Source organism: Seriola aureovittata, chromosome 18, assembly GCF_021018895.1.
Source record: "Seriola aureovittata isolate HTS-2021-v1 ecotype China chromosome 18, ASM2101889v1, whole genome shotgun sequence".
Taxonomy (NCBI): domain Eukaryota; kingdom Metazoa; phylum Chordata; class Actinopteri; order Carangiformes; family Carangidae; genus Seriola; species Seriola aureovittata.
Window position 1 is genome coordinate 2,146,765 of NC_079381.1, and position 23,671 is coordinate 2,170,435.

Here is a 23,671-nt window from a genome sequence, read left to right on the forward strand (position 1 = left end):
AATTTCTCCTACGACACAAAATAATCCAAAGTGAGAGATGGTGAGAACAGGATGTTGGAAAGATGCACTACAGAGGCAAAATATGTGATTTTTGAGGTAAATTTGTTTGAGAATGTGCAAGAGGTTTTCTGAAAGGGCAGACCTGCAGTGGTACTGGGGGCAAATTTGGGGTCCAGTACCCAGGTCTTATAATATATCCATGGTGTTTACCTCTTTGTTCTTTCATCCATTAATGTCTATGTTCCAAATACATGAAATAAACCAGATTGGGCCTGAGTTGGCTTTATGGATCAGACGACTTAAAAAATGAATATAATCTTGTGTCACTTCCTCACTGTAGGAGCCATTTTTTGTGTCTGTTTATTGCTGTTTATAGTTTACGTCAGGCCATATCACAGGTGGTAGTGGTAGATGGTAATGGCAGGTGGAGTCTATATGTGACACAGGTGCAACAGACCAGTTAATCAGGCATGGGTGACAGGGAGATCGCATGGTTTTTACCACTCACTCTCCAGGCACAGGAAAGCTAAGGACAGCCATCACATCATATTTTACCTTTGCAATAGAAAAGTACTGTTAACTGAACTTCATATACCAGTACATACTGCCTGGACATCCATTCCTGAAGTGCGTCAGTCCAAGGTCTTCTCCCACACCCAGCTGGGTGGCTAAAATCAGGTCAGGATAGTCACTACACTCAGTATGTGGGTCTTCTTCAAAACAGTCAGGAAGTGTGTCTACTGAGAGAAATCAGGAAAAACCCTAACAATACAAACCAGCTCCATGATCCAGACTGTGCTTTAAAACACAGCAGTAAAACACTTATTCATGTACAATACGAGGAATATAATCCACATAATGGCTTCTGTTTTTTTTTTTAAATGTACACAAAAATGAAAGCGTCAGAACCTTTTTCTGTCTCATTAAAGATGAACAGATTTTCATCAGTTTACTTAAATATGTCTCCTCAAACCAGTTCAATAGTGTACAGTTTATCAGAGAAGAGTAAAAATATAACAAAGTGCAAAACAAAGATCATACGAGGGGAAAGGAGTGCAAATTGTAGTTTAATTAGTAGTGGCACAACATCAAATAATAAACTGTTCATAATTCCTCCTCCCATAAAGACTTTACACCTTAGTCAAATAAACTTTCTGTCCATGTGTTTTTTACTATAAAATAACACATAAAGTATTCCAAGAATAAACTGAACATAATTACAAGCAGTCAATTTTCTTAGCTCATAACAGTCATTACATCAGATATAATCAGGTACGTTGCATAGTAATAACAACAGTCAACAACATGAGTGACACGTCCATTAGCAGCTGTACACAAAAACTACACACTCACACAGTATGGAAGCCAAAAGTGTTCAATAATAAATAAATAATGAATTAATACAATGAACAGTCTTATGAATAAACTGTGTAAATATTGAAGTGAGGCAGTAATTTGTAAAATAATTTTATGAATCATTAAAATTTTACTAATTATTATAAAATGTTATTTTAGCCAGGTAGGTAGCTTTAGCATTAGCAGCCTTGATCAGCTAAGGCTTAAAGCTAATGAGGTTTAGTAACTGTGTCTGTGTACTGTGCTCAGTTACAGCAAAAGTGTCTTGATTCAGAATTACTTTGACACTGCTGTTGCTGTATCTAACAGGACCTAACTAGCTAAATCTAGTAGCAGACGTTGAGCTTGTTCGCTTTAGCAGCCAGTGGAACATGATAACACCACTGTCATGAAAAGTGACTTTAAGAAATAAGAGTAGACAGAGATTAAAGTATAATTGGTTAAAAAAAAAATACCATTATAAAATAAAAACAAATAATATCTAAAATAATTTATTCATATGATCCATGTATTTTTCATATATTTAATAATGAACACTTTGCATCTCCATAAGACAGTAGTTACAGGTCAGTTACAGTGAAAACTACATGTGTGCACACGTAACAAATGGGGGTAGGGTATTAATTCAATCCTTAAGAACTGGGGATAAACTCAGTTCTTGTGTGAACCACACATGTGATCATTTCATCTTTCATCCTTATTGCCTTAAAGGCAACTGGATGGGCTGTTTTAGTCTTGCATGTTTTGTTACTATTTCAAGAAATTTCATCAGTTGTACTGACTTGTGCCGAGTCCCACAAGTTTAAACCTGAATCTTCTGAAATCATCAGCGTCACATCATGTGAGGTCAGGAAGGCATGTTCAGTAGCTGGTAAGTGATGTTGCAGGAATGTTTTTTCTAGTTGGCCATCAGTGGCCTCCTCTTTCAAACTATTTTGTTCCATTGCTCTCTGGATGGAGGAGGACAATTATGTATTTTTGATCTAACTGAATCGAGCTGTAAGACCATCATGTCAACTGATAACATGTTTGCATTAGACCTAAACTGGGAAAATGGCCAATATTAGCTTATTACCAGAATATCTATATATTGGTGTATTGAGTCTTTGTTCCATTTCCGGTTTGTTCTGTCTTAACTTCTGTTTGCTATTGCTTAAGAACCGTCTTCTGTTAGGTCCTCCACCACTTCTCAGTTTACAGTTTATCAAACCTGAGAACACAGAACATCTTTGAGGAACTCACGTGACCATACATCACCACATTCACCACAGATATCAAATTAAAAACACCATCTTTGGTTCAAACTACCCTACAGCTTACAACTAGTTCAGCTAGCTTACTGTGTGTGTTGTAGGAGCAAAGTTACATGGATATTTCTGTGATTTCAAGCCCTCTGGTGCCAAACATCAGTGTGATGATGCAGGTTAGTAAGTTATTAACAAACAATCAGTCAACCAGCTGACTTTGCTTGAATTAAAACATATTTTTACCCAACTATGTCATAAATTACATACCTTTTATTTAAAATTTTTAATAATTAGCTTTTTATGCAATAATGTCCATGTAAAACTGGACTGTGTCTCACAGTATAACTAAGCAGATGAGTCTCCACTGTGACGGTTTTGAATGAAGAACTACTGTGTTAACACAAAACTTGAATTAAGCTACGATGAGCCATGTGAGCTATGTTAAAAGTCTGGTTTGTTTACACTTCTGCTGGTAACTGTGGTGGTTTGTTCACTTCCCGCACAGTTCTGTCCATTCAAGTTGGTATAAGCAGCTTGTGCCATTTTGTTTGCTAAATTGAAATGGTGCGCACCTACGTTTCAAATATACATTCAGTACATTCAGTCTATTGATGTTTAAGGCCAAACATGTTGAATACATTTTCTACCTCAAAACATTAGCAAAACCTTTTTTGAATGTTTTCAAACCTGCACTATTTACATTGCTGTCTTACTGGATCATTGCTATAAATGATAATAATCTTAATAATGATAAAAATGTGGCTCATAGGGGAGCAGCAATTCACCAGTATAGCTGGGAGCTAAACCATGAAGTGCCTAAAATGAAATGAGTAACATCTAAACTCTTAAACTGACTGCTAATCAGCGAAGAGAGGCTGTGTGTTGGTATAACAGTGGCTCTCAAACTGGCATTCCCCCATTAGAGGCTGAAAAAGTTTACAACCCCATCCCACTTACATTAACAATGATAGGGGAAGCAACTAATAAATAGGATCCATGTGGAATTTTTGTAAAAAAAAAGAAAAAAAGAAAAGATTAGCACGACAGCATCAGTAAACTCAGCAGTTTGAGAACCACTGTTATAACAACACACAAACCATAAAATAGTGATTACACACTGAATAACAAACTAAAGAGATTTGTCATTGATCATGGTATTTGCTGATGGTTATCACAATCTAGTGCTAATAGGGTGAAGGCATATCTACTGTATCACCAGTTTATAACCAGATCTCCAATACAATAGACATTTTGACCTGTCAAACAGGTTTAACCGCTACATTTACATGTGCCAATTCCCTGGTACTGTGGCTTTAACAGCCATCAGTGTTTGTCGTTACACCTCCCCCTTTTTCCTTCAGTGACCAGGCAAAATTCCTAAAACCCAACAATAAATTCTTTCTTTGAGAAGTGTGTAACTATCAACTTGTGAAACTTTGTTAGAGGTTTTTGATTACACCTGATCATGTGTCCACAGTTTGTTCTTACTGTTGTATAGCAGCAATTTGCATGTTTCAAATAAAATTGACTCACCATTTGCACATATGAAAGGTACAAAGAAATGTAATGCAGTCTACCACAACACCAGTAGTAACTGTTGGATGTAAATACTGTTGTCAGAAGTCATGGTCTGCCCTCAGCAGACTTTTTCTTTTGAACTTATGAACATGATTAGGACTTTTGGTTTACTTCCTGTTTTATATTGAAGTAGCTTTCCTTGTGTCTGACTCATAATAATTTTCCATGATACCACGAAGCACCATACTCAGCAGCTGACATAACTTCCTGGTACCATTTGCAGTTTCGCTTTTTCAAAGTACACTCAGTTGTCAGTTTATTAGGTACATCTAGCTAAAGCTTATGCAGTGTAATACAGCAGTCCTTACTCTTTTAGGAACCATGAAAGCAGTAAATATCACAGAGAGGCAGTGTCCTTCTACAATGTGCATTTATCCTAGCAACCTACTTCCTCCCAGCTAGATGCCCTGCTGAAAGGTAAACAGAAGCACTGGCATGAAAGACTTCTGAAGGAGATTACCTCCATCATATATTTCATGGGTCAGGGCATGGCCTTAGATGGCAATGACCAACGAACAGCAAACTGTACAAATTACTGGAATTACAGGTTCAGGATTGTCCTGAAATCTACCAGTGGTTAGCTGACAGAAACTACATTAGCATGACATTACCATTGAACTGATTCATTTCTCGTTCAGTATTATGCCAGGTGATTTCGCCTATTCGCGAGGGGTTCTATGCAATATTAGCAGACGAGACCAGAGACATTTCGAATAAAGAACAGCTGGAGCTTCTATTCCGCTGGGTTGATGACAGCTACATCCCTCATGAGGATTTCATTGGTTTATTTGAATTACCCCAGACTGACACTTCCACCATCCTCACTGCACTGAAGGACATCCTCATCTGCTGCAACATTTTGCCCAGTATGTGCCGGCGACAGGCATACGATGGGGCTACAAATATATCTGGTCATTTGAATGGACTTGCAGCAAGCTTTAAACGGGACCATCCTGCTGCCATTTACTGTATGTCCATTGCTTTGCGCATTGTCTTAATTTATGTTTGCAAGAAAAAGTGCGGTGTCATCAGAGATGCGCTAGACTTCGTGCAAGATGTGCTACAGGTTGTAAAGCAGTCCCCTAAACAATACCACCAATTCCAAATCTTAAAAAATGAAATGGCCCCAGGCAGTTATAACCTGCATACTCTCTGCCCAACACGATGGATGGTGTTCACAGTGGCTGTGAGATCTGTCATTGACAATTGCACCGTACTTTCCTCTCTGATCACTGAAATAATCATACAGTGATGTCAGAAGGAAAGCTGGGGGAATTTTGGCAGTCCTTGAGAAATTCAACAGGTTATTTGGCCTGCACCTAGCATTGATGTGTTTCTCTCCCACTGAACAGCTGTCGAGGACCTTACAGACTGTAAATATATCTAACAGAAGCCCCCATGTTGCCCAGGCAACAGAAACACCATGAGCCCAACGGATCATTACTGGAGATTTTACTTTGAAGTTCTGGACCTGCTTGATGGCGAATTGGAGCGGCGTTTTGAGCAGAGAGACCTGCATGTGGCAGCTGGCCTGGAGCGCCAGGTTGTATCTGCAGCAGAAACACTGACTGTCAGTTTCCCATCTTCCATAGTGGCACTCTATGAGAGGGATTTTGACTTTGACAATCTACGCGCACAACTTGAAATGTTGCCAGATGCAATTCACACCTCAGGGTGTGAAGTAACAGTATCATCAGTAGCATCAGCACTGAATGCAACTCCTGTGATGAAAGAGCTCTATTGCCAGAGGTGTACAAGTTGTTGAAGCTGTTCTACACCATCCCCATATCAACTGTCAGTGCAGAGAGGTCTTTCTCCTCCCTCCGTCGTTTAAAAACATATCTGAGGTCAACCATGACCCAAAAAAGAGTAAATGGGGGGGGAACCTTGTGGAACTCCATGACTAACTTTTGTGTGTATAGTAGAGTCATTGTTAACATGAACAAACTGTGAACAAATAATCACATTACTGATTTGCTACAGCTTTTACTAGTAATGCTGTGTTCTAGTTGCTGGTGGGGTCAAAAACTAAGTACTGATCAGTGTTAGAAATGTGTCTCCTGTGTAAACCTGATGTTCCTGTTTGATCTCTGAAGGCTCGTTCTTCATAGATTTAGATTTTAACCCAGCTGTTATCCACGTACAAGATGTGAGTAAAGGAGACTCAGGTGGGTCCAGTGTCAGGTGACTTTTGGGGCATGGTTTAACACATGGGACTCTCCGCCAGTCAGTTGAACTGATACAGCCGAGAATCAGCAACTGAGAATCAGAAAGTCTTGATCCAAAACAGGAAGTCCAGTTGCCTTTGATTTTACATTTGTAGACATCCCTCAATCATTCAGGTCAGATCATTTCTGTATTAGATTCCAAACAGTTCAGTCTCATTATTGTATTCAGTGACACAAAAAGTGACACGAGGTTACGATTATAACAATTCCGGATAAAAACTGTGTCAAAACTCTAGAATAAAACCTCAACCGTGCTAATATTAAACAGTAGGTATAGAAACGTTTCCATTTTCAACTTTGATATGATGAAGCAAGCGTTGTGCAAACATCATGTGAAAAAGCTCATTAATCCATGCTTTGTAGTGACAAAATAATGAAAAGCAAAATACATTTGAGCACTGATTATGCTGTTTATGCTGTGCTAATAAATAAAATGTTCATAATATTAAATATTCATCAGGCAAAGCCAAACGTAAGTACATTCAGTAACTGTTACCTTCTGGGAATAGAATTGCGATTCCTGTTGAAAAGAAATTAGCCGAGCTCAAACTTTGTGAGATTAAGATTTGTTAGAAATAAAAGGAAGAGAAGAGGAAACCTGATGATTGCCTGACTTCACTCCACCTGCTTCATATCCTCTGTTTATGTGCAAACATCAGACTGATCAACATCCACAACAAACAAGTCCTCTCTCACACTCAGGAAAAGTTTAGTTTTGTCACTCATCATCCTCAGCTTCTTTTCTTTCAAAGCAGCAGTGAGATGCAGAAACACACTCACACTGAGAACCAGCAGCACAGAGTGAGGAGACCAACCTCAGCATCGACAGACGTCGCCGGGTCACTGTGTGATGTTGTTGCTTGCTCTCGGTGAGGAGAGAGCGGCTGGAGGAGATGGTGGGTTACACTCGGGGGGAGGGGGGGGGGGGGGGGGCTCAGGGTGGGTCAGGGGTCAGAGTGGTGAGCTGAATCCTTCCGTGGGGACATGGACAGGATGCTCTCTGCCTCTTCATACAGCTGAGAAAGAGACAGGCAGTTATCAGCACACGTGTTCACAGTTGTGTAAAAGTCATGGTGATTAATCTGTGTGACTACATTTCATGTAGTGAGGTTTGTGTCAGCTGCTGAAATGTCAGTTCAAACAGCTGCAACCCACTGAACATCAAGTAGAAGTTAGAAATGGAAAGAAAAAGTAAATCATTGTTTGCCTTAAAAGAGCACTCCACTAATTTTACACATGAAAGTCAGTTGACTTGTCGTGGTTCATACTACACTCACTTCTCACCACACTACACTGCTGCTTCAGTCATTCATTCATCATTCTGTAACTCTAACTTTGAGTTTTGTTTACAAAACACATACAAATAACAATGGAATTTCAAACTATATCAAACACAATACTGTTAAAAATATATGCTGAACTTTGAGGAAGTGCAAAGCTAAATCACTGTAGTGCTTTTTAGTAGGTGTCGACCGATATGTTTTTTTCAGGGCTGATACAATACTGATTATTAGTAATGAAGGAGACTGATAAATGATATGTTAACACAAAACTACTACTACATAAAGACTCTCGCTGTGGCGTCCAGGTGTCTCTGTTATTTTGTCCACCCCTTTATAATCAGTGAAAGTAGGCTAAATAACAGAAACACCTCAGTAAGTTGTAATACAGCTCCACTGCAAAGAGCCTGACTGGAACTAATTGGTTGCTTTCTATGTGCTCCTCACCTGTGAACTGATTCACCTGGCAGCCTAAAGATGCTCTTTGATGTCATAGTTTTATCATAATAATAAAACATATTTTACCCCTCCCCTTTTAAAATGTAACCACGTAACACGTTTACTCAGAGACATTTTAACTCACTTCTATTGTAGTTTTATCTGAGAACATGTTTACACAGTGATTTTACTTCTACTGCAGTTAAAGGTCTTTTCAGTGACACAGTTAGTGTCCGTTCACCTGCTGACGTCAGTGTGGCGTCACTTTCTGTTACTGGTCGAGTTTGTTGCTGCTCTGTCTGAACGCAGTTAAAGTCACTGTTTTCTTCATCACACAGTCTAACTACCTGCTGTACATTTAAACTTACACTAGTTCTGTTCCAGTAGCCAGAGCTCTCTGCTCCTTTAAGAGACTTTAAATAAGTCAGCAGTTGTTTACATGCTAGTTAGTTAGCTTAGCAGTAAGTTCTTTTTTTTTTAGCTCTGACTGAAAAAGAAGTTCAGTGTCTAGCTCCTCTCACATCGGGCCAATCATAGCATGAAGTGGGTGTGACTATTACAGAAAATGGCCAACATTGGAAAGGTGACGGGTCCTTCCACTATCTGTAATATTAACAATGGTAAATGACATTACTTCTTAACCCATATTAACTTAAGTTACAAAGGACAGTGAAAAGTCAGTATCCCAGCCTCTTGTCTTGTGAGAGTCAGATCTTGTTGAGTTTGAATGGCTCCATGCAGCTGAATGTAGTCTGTCTTTAAAAACCAACCACTGGTTTATTTAAATGCACTTTATGCAGAAACATGGTTTCGGCTGACTTAAATCTGGTTGTGTACCAACTGTTGTAACTTATGAATATAACTACTTTCTACTAATTGGGGTCATGGTGAAAAGTATAAGAAGTGCTTACTGGTATAAAGGGAACGTCTTGGAAGAGCTCCTGAATGAAGCGGCGTGAGGGCAGTCGGAACATACAGTGAGCCAGCAGATAGGACACCTCTGAATATAGACAGATGTCATCGAATGCATAGGGGAACTTCTCCTTGATCCTACAAGAGAACATTTACCCAACAGATCAGAACAGGCTGGATGTAAACACTGTACAGAGAGGTTCGAGGACGGCTTCAGCCTCACGTTAACAGGCTGGTCTCGTGGTTTTTGGTCCCCACAGAGGAGCTGAGGTTGATGACCAGACGAAGCACCTCCTTCCTCAGCAGGACCCTGCCGGCCGGCGCGTCCTCTGGGATGGACTTCACCCCTGCCGAGGTACAAAGGAATATGAAACAATGATCTGAAACATGAGATGCATCGATACGGAATTTCAGGGCCGGAACCAATTTGATAACGACAAGCTTTATCCACCAATAACAAAAACATTTATTGTAAACTTGTTTGTAATAATCAGTTAATTTCTTTAAATTTGGGACTAATTAAATCCAGACCTCATCTCTTCTTTGACAAATATGTATAGATTACAGCGCCACCTGCTGACCAAATAAAAAAGACTGTTGAAATATCATTTCACCATTTTATATAACGTCAGATGAAAGTAATTAGTTCAAACACTTGTGGATGTATTATACTGCTGTGGTTCAAGAATGAAATCAACATACAGTAAACTTCAGAATGTATTCAGACCCCTTCACTCTTTGCATGTAATTTAAATGGACACAATTGCCCATCAATCTACAGACGATAATCTGACAGAGTGGAAACATATTTGTCTTAGACTCTTAATTCAGTTCTTTGTAGAAGCTCCTTCAGCAGCTGTTGCAGCTTCACACCTGGATTCAGGCAGTTTATTTCATTCTTCCTGCTGATCCTCTGCAGCTCTGTGAACCGTCATCTTCAGGTCTCTCCACAGATGTTCTGTGGGGTTTAAGTCTGGACTTTGGCTGGACGACACTCCAGCGTTGTCATCAGGGGTCATTGTTGTGCTGAAAGTGCACTATGGATCAGTTTTCTTCAAGGACCTCTCTGTATTTGGCTGCATTCATCCTTCCCTCAGTTCTGACCAGCCTCCCTGGCCCTGCTGCTGAGAAGAGTCCTGGTTCCAGACTTCTTCCATTTCACAGTTATTGTTCCCACTATTCTCCTAGGAACACTAAGAGGTTTAGAATTGGTTTTATATCTTTCTTCACTACAGTTTGATGGTGGACAGAGGTCTACAGAAAGTTCACTGGACTTCATGTTGTTCTGACCTGCAGTGTCAACTGTGGGACCTGATATACACAGGTGTGTGTCTCTCTAAACTCGGTCCAATCCATTCAGTGTACCACAGGTGGACTCTATCAACTTCCAGACTCATCTCTAGAATAATTAAAGCAAACAGGAAGCAGCAGACCACAGTGTGGAGCTTCAGCAAAGAGTCTGAATACTTTTGCAAATGAGAGAGTTCAGTTTTCGATTTTTAACACATTTGCAAAAAGTTCTAAAAACATGTTTTTACTTTGTCTTTATGGGTTATTGAGAGTAGATTAATGAGCAACAATGGTAATTTTATCCATTTAAAATTAAATTAAATTAAACCTACTACACTATAAAGTGCCAAAAGTGAAGGGGTCTGAATACTGACTATATATACTATATATATACTGTATACAGTTTTCTACCTAGTTAATCTGACATGACTGCACTTTCACCTTACGTAAAAGTTTAGAGGAGCGGACTAAACATAACTACCAAAATGAATGAAGCACAAAATAACTACAATAATTCTTCACGTCACAATAAAACCCACAAAGAAATAGGCTCCGTGGAAATGAGGGGCACAGTGTCCATTACAGAGGCTGCATGTTATCTGTACATAACAGCATCACTGTGTTTTCTTTTGCACACAGATGCAAGACATGATGCTGGCTGCAGAGAACATCCTGACAGCTGCTGATTCTGAGGACAGACAGGATGGACAGCATTATCTACTATCACATCATTTACAAGCACGTACCCAAAACAAGTTCTGTGCTGTGACCACTCCCCCCAGATCCCTGGGACACAGTGTCACTGAATCCAGACACCCCTGACAGCTTGGCTTGGACCATGACCTCCAGATTGTTTGCTGGAGCCGGACTGCACCACTCAGATAACGGGCTCACCTCTGTTAGATCTGAGGAAGAGGGTGAAAGGAGTTCCACTAGATCATAACAAAACCACATTGATTGCAGTTTATTCAGATACTGTAAGTGTCTAACATCTGTTGTGTGTTTCATTTAACCCGAAACAGGAAATCACCTGAGTTGCCATGTTGAGAGTTGAATCCGAGCATGGACAGTCCAGCACAGTACAGGCAGTTGTTGTCACTGTGCTCCTGCAGACCCGTCTCCTCTGAGCCCAGCATCAGCTGTTGTTCCTCGCGGCTCACCGCCATCAGCTCGGTGATGCTGAGCTGAGAGCGAAGCCTCGCTGGCCCACGCCCATCATTGGAGCCTGAGCACACACGCAGCAGACGCTAAAAAGATGCTGAGGCGCTCTAAAGTGCCATCTCCAACAGAAAAAGGCTTTAAAGAGCCGTCTGAACATCGACTGTACATCAAATATTCAGTGGTCAACTCAAGTCATTTGACAAGGACCTTTGTAGATATAAACAACTGAGACAATTTCATATGACAGATAATGAACTGAAATATGTTAAAAAAACCCACATCGACCCACATCCATCAACCTAAACAACATGTATATACATATATAAGTGCAGACTATATTCATCTACGAAATCATCTCTTATGTGCTTAATTAATTATGAAATTATGACAAATTGATTGCAAGAACTTTGTCATAAAATGTATCATCACTATCATCATCATTATTTTATCCCGTGACTCTCGTGATTATTTACTGCTGCTGTATAGAGACCCAGACAGGTCAACACAATGCAGAAGCCAAAACATGAATGTAAAAGCCACAACACAAATACAAAAGCTACAACACGAGTACAAAGGCCACAGCAAAAATGCTAACGCAACAACACAAATGCAAATTAAGCTAAAACAAATGCAAAAGCCACAACGCAAATATGGAAGTTAAGCCACAGTGGAAGTGAGCAGCGGCCCATCTAAACTATTACTATAACAACAAATATGAAAATGACAAAAGTACATAAATGTGGAAATATAGATACATTGAAAAACACTGCTCATTTGTGACAATCACAGAGACATTAATCCGTTATCTGCCAACAACGTTTCATTTACTTGTCAAACTGCTTCAGAAACTTTCTCTGTCAAAATGATACAAGCAGCTGTGAGTGCTTAAAAAAAACAGTCCGCCCATCCACCAGCAATAATAGTCCCAAGCAACCTGGAACAGTTGGGGATTTGGGCATTTTATCTGTTTGCTCTTACTAAGTCCAAAGAACTTCGGCTGCTGTTGGATGTAGGCGGCTTGGACTGCACACCAACCTGAAATGTTTTGCAGGTCCAGTCTTACCTGAACTGAGAATCAAGATTCCTTCTAGGTGCAATTCAAGAAAGCTTAATGGGAAGATCTAAATCTGTTTCATACATATCTTATGAGTGGCCAATACCTGACCCTCCGTCATTCAGCTGTACTGCATTAACATGCTGAAATCACAGCAACATTTAGACAGAAAGAAAATGGTCAAGTTGAGTGTAAATCTGACAGTGCTGAGTGTAGGTGGTAATTCTCACCATCAGAGTCTCCAGAGGAGACTTTAGCAGAGTGGTCCTCAGACGGTGGACTCGTCTTCTTTTGGAAATAAACTGTTTCTTTAATCTGAAGGAATCCAAGAAAAAAATCCCTTAGTTCAGGAAATCTCAGACGAGAACCAACGAAATGCACTCTTACAGATTATCAGCCATACCTGGAACATGTTGCTGATGTTGACAGGCAAGGCGAGGCCTATGTAGTCGACAGAGGAGCCACAGGTGGCAGTGGACACGATGGAGCGCAGAGAGGAGGAGCGCTGCAGCGTGGTCTGGTTGATTGGGCTCAGCAGGTCTTCGTTATCCAGAGACGCAAAGCTCAGAGCTTTCAGAAATCTGAACCAGGTCACAGGATCAATTACATGTACTAAAAATCTACATTAAACCTATTCATATTGTTTCCTTGAGAGACTTTATTCAACATATTGGTAAATACAATATTTTCTTAAAATTATTTTTTGTGTGTGTTCGCTCAGGTTGTGTAAATGAAATTAGTATCAGCTGGTAAATACCTTCGAGAAGTGAGTCTGGAATCCGGGCTGTTTGTGTTCATGGTGATGGCATCAGTGAAGAGTATGTCTTTGGCTGGGGAGGCCAGGGCTTCACTGTGGGACAGGGAGGGCTGAATGCGTTGGTGCTGCAGCCTCCTGAGCGTGGCGTAGCCCAGAGCGTCCCGAGGACTTGTGCAGCCGTTGTGGGTGGCATATCCCAGCGCCTCTCTGGAGCCGGAGCACATGAGGCTGCAGTCGGCTAAGCTGCTCAGGGCGGTGGCTGAGGGAGACCTGAGGGACTGGGCTCGGCGGGGCAAGGTGTGGGAGGAGCCTGGGGGTATGAGAGAGGCAGAGAGGGACTTGGGAATGGAGAGCGGTGTGGAGCAGGGCTGGGGTGTCAGAGAGTGCGTGTTCTGGACGGTCTGGGCACTTATCACAGTGTTGAGGCTGACACAGTCTGCGTCTGTGGTGGGGGGCAGGGTCTCCCTGGAGGGGCTGGAGCTCATGGAGCTGATGCCACTGGTGGTGGTGTCTGTGTTAAAGCTCTGGCTGCGGCTTTTGAACTGGGCTCCACCGCCTCCTGAAGGCCCATCCTCAGCCAGACGCTCATAGCTGCTCTGCCGGTTCTCACCTGTGCGGACCCCTGACGCGTCCAGTTCCCCCTCCCCGATGCTGGGTGTGCTCCCACCATTCTCTGTGGCTTTATTCTCCTTCTCACCTGAGGGACTGGTGTTGTAAATAGGGAGAAAATCTGCTGCTGCAAATGATAAGCTGGAAGGTTTCAGCCCCTGCTTTCCATCCGGCCCTCCTCCTTGGCTGCTGCCTTTAGGGTACTGGCTGGTGCGAGACTTCTTCCCGGGTAGAGACAGTGAGTGGAGAAGGCGGTTGCGGAAGCGGCTAGATGCCAGCATGTTGAAAGGACCTCGGTCCTTCATCAGTTTAGGGCACATGTACAATGACAACTCCTCTGAGAAGTCACAGCCTTCTACCAGCTTCTCATCATCCAGATTATACACACCTGTAAACAGCACAGAGGCAGTTATCAAAGCAATCAGATCACAGTTTGACTTCACTGGAGGGTTTGGACTCACTGGGTTGTAAGTTGGTTGTCTCGTTGTTGAGCCCGGAGCCGGTGGGCTCATTCATCCGGAAGACACCGGGGACAGAGGACAGCAGGTTGTGGGGTTTGGACTGCGGCTCCAGCTCCTCCAGCACCACGGGCCACAGTGTACCACGGCTGTGCCTCACAGCGTCCCAGCCCTGCTGCTTCAATGTGTCGCAGCCCTGCCTCGTCTTACTGATGAGACCCAGCACGTACAGACACGTCCTGCACAGAAACCACAGAAGTGGCATCTCATTACATCACAACTACAGCTCTGATTTTAATGTCATTACTTTTCTGAAATATACCTTAATGAAATTTGATTTTAACCACAGAGCTGTAGATTCTAATTTTCAATATTCATCAGTTTATGTGCCTGATTGTTGTGGTGGTGCAACAGTGAGCACCAGCAGGGTTATGAAAGTTTATTTTCCTGAAATCCTCAGCAATTATTGAAATAAAAATAGAAGTAAACTGTTTTACTTTTTCCCACAAGCAGATACTTTTATATCAGCATCAAAAAGTAGCATTTAATGTGGTTAAATCAGTCTGTGTTTATCTATAAATGAATCTGATCTGTTGTCAACAGCTGCTTCATACTGTATGAAAAGCTTCTTCAGTTCATTACACTGCAGCCATCTGTAGGTAGCAGGACACAAACTGTAGAGCCATGAACTCCAGACAATTCCCCCTTCACACATGTAGCACACAGCAGGAGATAGTACTTTGTAGTCAGGAGCTGGCACAGTGAAGTCTGCTGAAAGTTCAGGGTTGCAGTGCAGCTGTGAAAGCAGTTCTCAATATATAGTACACGGACCTCCACACACATCAGACTGTTAAGTTATAACTCAGTATTCTCCTGTTTATGTGGGAGACATTGTAGTAGAACACAGTCTACACAGCTCTAATGGAGGTCAGGACTCATGCTAAGGAACCTGTGTGTACGTTTACCTGTCTGCTGCATTAATTACTGACTAATGCTGTTGCCATGTCAGATACTTGAATAATGAATGAAGAGAGATGTTGTGCATAAAACGTACACAGCACCTGACACACAAACATATTGATCCTGCTGCTGTGTGACGTCACCCTGGCTTACATTACACTCAGCCACTCATTACCTAGCATTATTTTTCATCAAGTAAGTGGCTTTATTTTTCTGTTTAGCATATTTGTTTGACGTATTACTATACTGTATATACTATATTGACCCCACTCTAGCTGCAGCAAATGAATGAGGTTTGGAGAAGCATCTTTGTTTTTGTCCAGTGAGCTGAGTCCTACCCTCGAATGGACAGGACCTCACAGTGGTGGGCCAGAGCCACGATGTCAGGGATCACCCTCTCCTCCAGCAGCAGGTTCAGACCCCAGTTTGATGAGCCTATGTTTCCCTGTAAGAAAAGACAACACGTAAAAACCAGCCGTTGATTTCCTTCAATTAAAATAGTATATTTTCTTTAGATAATAACAGAATTGGAAATACTGACCAAAGCCCAAAGTGCTGCCTTCAGTTGTTTGATTCCCTCCCACTTGTCCAGGACTGGAGATCGAACACTGAAGCTTAAATCGGGAACCACGTTCTGAGGGAAGAAGAAGAAAGAAGAACTGACACCACATCCTCCTAAAATATATAAATGAGCCTGGTTTATTACTAAGAAACAAAGTGAAGAGACGGTGTTAGCAGTGTTAGCTAGCTCCTGTTAGCTTGGGTTACCACACAGGATGGCAGTGTTTTCACTCTTTGCAGAGTTGTGTCTTTCTCTGAGGAACATCTGTGGAATCAAAACACTGCTGAATTAACCAGCTAAATTAGCTGCTACAGTTAACACTGTGTCTAAACCAAGCTCCAAACCCACACCTAACTAGTTAGCCAGCTAGGTAGTTAGTTAGAAGCATACACAGCCTAAATGTGAATGAATAAAAGGAGGTGTTAGTTTCTGTGCTAACTGATTGATTCACAGCTACTTTGACATTGTTGTTGCTGTGGCTAACAGGAGCTAACTGGCTAAATCTGGTAGCAGTTGTTGAGCTTGCTAGCTTTAGAGGCAGGGGACGGTGACAACAGGAAAAGTGACATGAAGACACAGTCTTTTGGGCATTTAGAAATAAAAATGTACACCCATAGATCTCTAACAATAATAATGATGAACTAACATTTCATAAAAATAAGCTGAGTTTCACTTAAATCATTTCAGAAATCATTATTAATTAGATTAGAAGTATTCATATTTTTTAGACATGTAGCTATTGGACCGTTTGAAAGTAAAGAGGCAGATGGTATTTGGTTACCTGCTGCAGCCTAATGTGTTGCACCTGTGTGCTGTTGCCCTTCAGTCTCTGTGTTTCCCTCAGTCCTTGTTGGATTGATCATCCTGCCTGCTTGTAGGTTTTGACTTTTGTTAAGATTATTAAAGTACCTGTCTGCCTTCATGTGTGTCTGCATTTGGGTCAAAAATTAATTGAAGTTTGACAGAAATAAGTACATCAGGGCACATTCATGTTCAACATGTTCCTGGGGCGGCTTTGGCTCAGGAGGTAGAGCGGGTTGAAGTATTCGTGGGCAAGATACTGAACCCCACATTGCCCCTGATGGCTGTTCCATCAGTGTGATGTATGAATGTGAGTGAATGGGTGAATGTGGCAAATATTGTAAAGCACTTTGAGTGGTCAGTAAGACTATAAAGGCGCTATATAAGTGCAAGTCCATTTTCGATTTAACAACCACTTTTTCAAAGTTCATACAGAAAGCGCCCATCACCTAATTCTATGGAAGGATGTAATTCCTCCAAATCATACACAGTGGAATAGAATATTTTATATTATATGAGGCTAGGTAAATTCACCTGGTAAATTCCATCAACTCTTTTCTGAGATATGTGGCAGAGGAGCTAGATTTCCATGAGAACCCTTACTCATAACAATACTGTCTCTGATGGACCCTAACAACTAGGATAGTCTCTCTTGAACTTAAGTTAATCCTTTTTTTTAATATTGTAAAATATATGTTACTTCTTGTATCTTTATTTTATTATATTCACTTACTTGTTTACTTACTTTGTGCGTGTGTGTGGGTGTGGAGGGGGTGTTTTGTATGTGTCATCCAGTGAAGCAATATCATGGTTCAGATAAGAAGCCCAGTATAAAACAAGGTTTGAGCCGTCTGGATTCACAATCCTGCTGCAAGCAGTGTAGATGAGTGAACGACTAACCTGGTGAGTCATATGCTTTATGTGGCCAGATGAACTCACCTGGGCTTCAAGCAGCTGACAGCCGGTCTTTTCATGGACCAGTTGACCATACAAGTGCACAGGAAGGTAAACATTTGGCCTTTGTGACCTGCCATAGAACACAGGAGTAAAGAGGTAAGAAGTTCCTATAAAGTTACAACAATTCTTTATATAGATGAACCTGAATACATGAGTGGGGAAACATACATCCACACAGATGTACTGCAGGGTGCAATCAAGCAATTAACTCCAATTCATGCTCTGTGGTAGAATTACTCCCTTGTGGTTGTTACAGCATTGAATAATGGCCAGAAGTGTTTGTGCAGAACATTAAGATGTCACAGTGACCTTGAACTTTGACCTTTGACCACAAAAATCAAATCAGTTCATCCTTGAGTCCAAGTGAATGTTGGTGTCAAATCTGCAGAAGTTCACATGAACGGGATGGACAGACGGACAACTGAAAAACACACCTGCGTCTTGGAGGTGTAAAAATGCTGAGCCGGCCGAGTTGATTCAAACTTTGTATCAAATGATCTTGGTGACTTTTAAAGTTCCAAAGATCTTCCAGATCAATGGGAAAAACGTCAGTGAACAGGGTTGCAAACTGTGATGACTGTGATGCTTGTGCATTAGTGTGATGCGGAAGGAAAAACAGAAGACCTGTAATAATGGCTGTTATCATGGTGAAACACCAGGAGTAGAAGCTGCTACAGCATTAGAACAACTCCATACATACAGTAAACAGCGCTGGGCGAGTCACCTTTGGTTGCTGCGGCGTACATAGTTGTCTCCGTTAACAGGCTTGCGGTATGTGGTCAGGGCCTCATTCAGCTGCTCCTCTATCATGTCCACGTACTTCAAGTTATACTCCTGCGGGGACACACAGGAGCACGGAGCAGCCATGAACCTCTCATTAATGTCAGAAGCAAAAACCAGAGTCATACTGGATGAAATGTACCTTCTGCCATTTCTCCATCTGTTTAGTGATGTATCCTCTGTCACTGAGGTAGGAGAAGCCCTTTGGAATAGATAAAAACCTGGTGACAACACAAACAAGGTCATTTCACTTAAGCGACAACAACAGTTCAAAGATCTATACATAAAACATACAAAGCCATTCAGCCAACAAGTAATACAAACACAAGGCAATGTGAAAAACACACGAGGAGGATTTAAAGAGAAAAGATTTGAGAGACAGGGTCGACAAGAAGGAAAGTCATGGATAGATGGAGGTGGAGTTTCACCTTAAAACTAGAATCACCTCCTCGTGATTGTTTCCTCCACCAACCAGCCACGTATCAGGAGTTACAGCACTGAATAATGGCCGGAAGAACGTTATGATGTCACGGTGAAGTTCACGACCTTCAGCTTTGACCTTTGAGCTTTTACCACCAAAATCTAACAATTCATCCTTAGGTTCAATTTGAAGAAGTTTCGTCGAGGCATTACTGAGATATTGCGTTCAAGAGAATGGGACAGACAGACAACATGAGAACATGATGCCTCCCGCCCTGACTGTCGCTGGAGGTCGCTGCCTGCTCCAGCAGGAGAACCAGCCGGGTCACTGACAAACAGTAGGTCATTACAGCTGTAAATATTACAGAGGTGCAGGTGAAAAATTACCCACATACATTTTCAGGACGAGAATAACATCACCCCACCTGTCATAGAGACACATCCAGTCTGAATGGGAGTGTAGCCACAGATGGGTAGATGCTTTACCTTAGCAGCAGTAGCACACCTTTATCCCCCAGGTGTGTGACGGCAGGTTTCATCTCTGTCAGTGCATGAAGGATGGCCTGAGGAATAACATGGAGGAAGATCGATGATCAAGTGATTTAAAACCCAGGAGGAAAGCTTCATGCATTTTGTGTATTTGCTCCCTCACCTTGTCTTCACAGGCTTCATCCAGGATGTCCAGCGCCTCCATGGAGATGGTCTTGTTGCGGTCATGAAGCTGAGTCACCAGAAGTTCAATGCCCCAGTTACTGAAGAACTCCACACTGGCACGCAGGAGGACCCGCAGGTGCTTGGTGGCATACAGCCTACAGGTCTACGTTCAACCCAGACAAGACAGAATGTTATATAGATTATTCAGACTCTCAGTATCTTCAGAAATCATCTCTGCTGGAGCGACCTGGACAGTGATGCAGGCACCAAGATGATTAAGTGCATGAAGTCAAGAAAGGTCTGCACACCGTGACCACGCAGAAAATACTATTTAGTCTACAAACCACTTGGGTCGAGCTCAGCGTGCTAACGGTTGGACATACATAATTATCAGACTACCTATTATTCATTATCTAATGTATGTAGCATAGAGCCTAGAAGCTTCATTTATTTATTTTGGTCAAACTCAAATATAACATATCAACTAACTGGACTCTGTTCCCTCAGTGAGTTGGGTTAGGTCTAATAAAAGGTCTGGCATTTAGCCACCGCAGCAGTATGTGGTATGGATATTAAGTTTGCAGTACTTCAGTATTTTTATGTGCCCGGAGACGTTTTTTACTATTTTTTTTTTACACTTTTATTATGTTTTAGATTGATTCATAATATTGATTCATAGGCTACACCAACTGTCAGGACACCTCTAGTTACATGGAAGGCTGATGTGGTCAGAGAGAGCTGTGTTGACTCTTACATCAGTGGCGGCCGTGAGGATTTTGGACAGAATGACTCGAGCCAAACCGTCCCGACTGTAATCCAGCGTGGACACGGTCAGCTTCAGCAGGTGCTCCTGGTTCTTCAGACTGCACAGGTTCAACAGACTGACAGAGCAACAGGGAAACAAGCAGAACCACAGGAAAAGTGAACGCTGTATTTTCAGTCACAGCATTCATATTTAGCTTTAAGCTAAACACTAATGTTGGCATGCTAACAATGACAGTGCTAACATGCTCATCCTAAACTGTGCTTCCTGTTTTTTTTTTTTTTTTTTTAACCACTTCCCTGTTGTGTATTTGGTTGTTTTACTTCCTGTCCTCATGTGATTACCTGCCCCGCCCCAATCAGTTTCACCTGTTCCCTATTACCTTTGACTCCCTTGTGTATTTAAGCCTCTGTGTTAATGAATTAACTTTCAGTTTTTTTAATACTCTTATAATGTGTATTTCTTTTACATTTTTAATATAATTTTCTCTCTCTCTCTCTCTCTCTGTATTGTATTATTTATGTTTTTTTTGCAATTATTATTTTTCTAAACAGAATATGGTTTTTCTTATATTCTTATTTCTTATCATTCTCTATAATAAAGATTACACTACCTACGAAAAAAGCTGAAGTTCGTTGAATGCTAGCTAATGTTGACGTGCAGCTGGAGGCTAGCATTAGCTGGATTGGCTATATTCTCAATAGAGAACAACAGAGTCAGGAGTTTGGACTTGAGCAGTGTTGGTAATGACTCTGCTGAGCGTGGGGCCTGGAGGATGAACTTCTAATGGGTGAGTACAGGTTTCTGTTTATGGATCGGGATCAGGGATTTAAATCCGTAGCAATGTCATTGTTACCTGTCCTATGTTGGGAAATGCACAGCAAGAAGAAATATTTGCACCCTGGCCAGTCACAATTATATTACGCTACAGCTCCCAATTGCAATAGAAGGTGCTACTCTCAGAGTGAAGGCGTCAGATTCTACAACAGCTCCTCACCACTGGAAGACGCTGCACTTCTCCAGCATCTTGACACCGTGCGGGTAGGCTGATAGGGTGCCCAGGAAGAGGAAGTAGTGTTGGCTGAGAGTGGTTAGCAGCCCGTTGCCCTGCAGACTGCGGTCAGGTTTGAGCCCAGGAGAGGAAAACAGACACTGGACAATGTCCTTTACCAGGTCTTCTAAGTACGCCTGGCCATCCTAACAGACAAGGACCAGTGGATTAGGAGACAGGTGCAGGTTACAAGGTGACAACTGTAACAGTGTGGCATTGAGCGCAGACATATGGAACACCCATAGACTCTTTTCCCTTCTGGCGATGTTGAACAAAAAAATCGTATGAACAATTTTTTTTGAAAGCATAACCTCGTCAATGTTGTGTTCACACCTTGTATCAAGTTCCACCAAGTAAAAACAATGTTATTGCAGGCTCTTTTTAATGCTGATTAGTGAACATTGTCCAAGTCAAATAAGCTATTAATAAAAAATAGGAATAAAATAAGTCAAACAAAAGTCCACAGCCGAGTCCGTGCTGTTCAGCGTTCTTAGTGTTGACATTGTTCAACTACTTAGTTTATTTGATTATTATCACTAAACACAAAGTACAGCTGAGCCTGATGTTTTGGGTCTTAAACCAAAGTTTTGGACTAAATCAAATGTTGACCTGATGATTAGATGGAAAAAACTAAATTATTCTAATTCAGTGAGGGTGACATGACTGTGTATACTGGATTTTATGGAAATTCATCCAATAATTTCACACAAAACCTGATGGGGGCACTGCAGGAAAAGGCCCACTCATGGGGACTATGAATGTCAGTACAAAAAACAATACATATTTCACTGATAAATTAGATGATCACTCAAATTAGACTAAACTAGATGAAAAGTCAGAGGATCCTCAAAGTCAGTGGGATTCATCATCTGGGGACCCTGAATGTCTGCAGTAAGAGACATGCCCATGTTTTCTCTCACCTCCTCCGACGCCAGCAGGAACTCTATGAACTGACAGCCGACCACAGTCAGCTGTCTGGCTTTGGGATGCTCCAGCTCCAGGCTGCCGTACAGCTTACTGCTGGGCTTGAAGAAGAAGAGCAGCCTCCGCACAAACCTGTACACAAAACAGTACACACACCCAGTTTAACATACTAAGCAGGTTTATGAAAATCAAATGTGACAGCAGAAATACTTACTTATGCATCTGTTCATCCTTATTGCTGCGTAGACTAACGTTTGGCCACTAGAGACAAGAATATAACAGTATTACCATCATGAACAGCTTCTTACAATCAATAGCAATACTATAATGACAGCTGTGGCAGGAGACGATCATCCACTCTGACTTATAACAGTAAAATGCATCAGTGTCTGATGGAAACAGGAATCATATACAGAGCTCAGAGCTACATGAGTATTTCTGTTTCACCTTTAAAATGGTTCCAATAAGGCACCAGTTCCAGTCCAGGTTCTCCTTGTGGTTGAGGATGTGACTGTCTCTCATGTTGGCCATCAGAGAGTCCTCAGTGTCCTACATGACAAACACACACACACACACACACACTGATGTTACACAGCAGGAAAGATTTGTTGTTATATATAGTCAATATTATCATTATTATTATTATTATTATTATCATTAGTATTTATTTTCTAATGATTTTTAGATGCAATCTTCATTATTTAAACAAGAATGTTGTTTAGTAGGTTTGTAGATAAATCATGATCATTATGTCATGGTCATGATAACTGCATGTTTCAGGGAAATCTTTCAAATGTGGATACAAATGCTAAGCTTGGCATAAATCCTCCTTGGGTATCTTAGAAAACTCTTAAATAAAAATCCAAGATGGCCGCCATTTCTGGCAATAAAATGTTTTTTTCTGCAATAAAGTCATCCACTGTTTTCTCACATGAATAATCTCGGTGTCAAATCTAACATTCTAACAATGTACAGGGCGGAATTTAGTACACTGTAAAAAATCAAATGAAAGTGTATTTCAGCAAAAATATTACAATATTAATCGCATAAAAGCTTGTTAACTAGCCTGGGACCAGTCAGTTAGCCTAGCAAGCTAATGTTAAGACAAGTAAACAACATACATAAGCTCCAAAGAAATGTAAGAGTTATGAATTTGACATCCTCACAGGCTAAAACACTAAACATTAAAATGTAAAATCATTTAAATCTGTCCTGTGGTTAAAATTCTGTGGTAAAGTATGTGTTTCCTATGCCAGAAATGGCGGCCATCTTGAAATTGCTAATGAGATTTCTCCAATTAATGGCCCCAGAGTGATAAACATACCAAATTTGGTGTTTGTATCCACATTTGAAAGATTATTATAGTTATCTGCTGCACTAGAGAGTGAGTGAGAGAGAGAGAGAGAGAGAGAGAGAGAGAGAGAGAGAGAG

At 41.3% G+C, this 23,671-nt stretch overlaps 1 protein-coding gene across 1 annotated transcript in view; it reads right to left on the reverse strand.

The window, feature by feature from the left end:
- Positions 1 to 1,048: 1,048 nt before the first annotated feature.
- LOC130186703 (rapamycin-insensitive companion of mTOR-like) overlaps positions 1,049 to 23,671 on the reverse strand; it is a 35,357-nt gene continuing 12,734 nt past the window's right edge. Inside the window, exons 18-38 of the mRNA XM_056403969.1 lie at positions 22,688 to 22,789; positions 22,455 to 22,501; positions 22,237 to 22,372; positions 21,263 to 21,462; positions 20,257 to 20,383; positions 19,501 to 19,665; positions 19,335 to 19,411; positions 18,571 to 18,649; positions 18,373 to 18,482; positions 17,631 to 17,718; positions 15,870 to 15,962; positions 15,667 to 15,773; positions 14,372 to 14,607; positions 13,302 to 14,298; positions 12,948 to 13,125; positions 12,775 to 12,859; positions 11,360 to 11,554; positions 11,076 to 11,234; positions 9,263 to 9,386; positions 9,039 to 9,177; positions 1,049 to 7,425 (exon numbers count right to left, since the gene is read on the reverse strand). Of these exons, the coding sequence (XP_056259944.1) occupies positions 7,354 to 7,425; positions 9,039 to 9,177; positions 9,263 to 9,386; positions 11,076 to 11,234; positions 11,360 to 11,554; positions 12,775 to 12,859; positions 12,948 to 13,125; positions 13,302 to 14,298; positions 14,372 to 14,607; positions 15,667 to 15,773; positions 15,870 to 15,962; positions 17,631 to 17,718; positions 18,373 to 18,482; positions 18,571 to 18,649; positions 19,335 to 19,411; positions 19,501 to 19,665; positions 20,257 to 20,383; positions 21,263 to 21,462; positions 22,237 to 22,372; positions 22,455 to 22,501; positions 22,688 to 22,789 (3,516 nt within the window). The 3' untranslated portion in view covers positions 1,049 to 7,353. The remainder of the gene's footprint in view (positions 7,426 to 9,038; positions 9,178 to 9,262; positions 9,387 to 11,075; positions 11,235 to 11,359; positions 11,555 to 12,774; positions 12,860 to 12,947; positions 13,126 to 13,301; positions 14,299 to 14,371; positions 14,608 to 15,666; positions 15,774 to 15,869; positions 15,963 to 17,630; positions 17,719 to 18,372; positions 18,483 to 18,570; positions 18,650 to 19,334; positions 19,412 to 19,500; positions 19,666 to 20,256; positions 20,384 to 21,262; positions 21,463 to 22,236; positions 22,373 to 22,454; positions 22,502 to 22,687; positions 22,790 to 23,671) is intronic.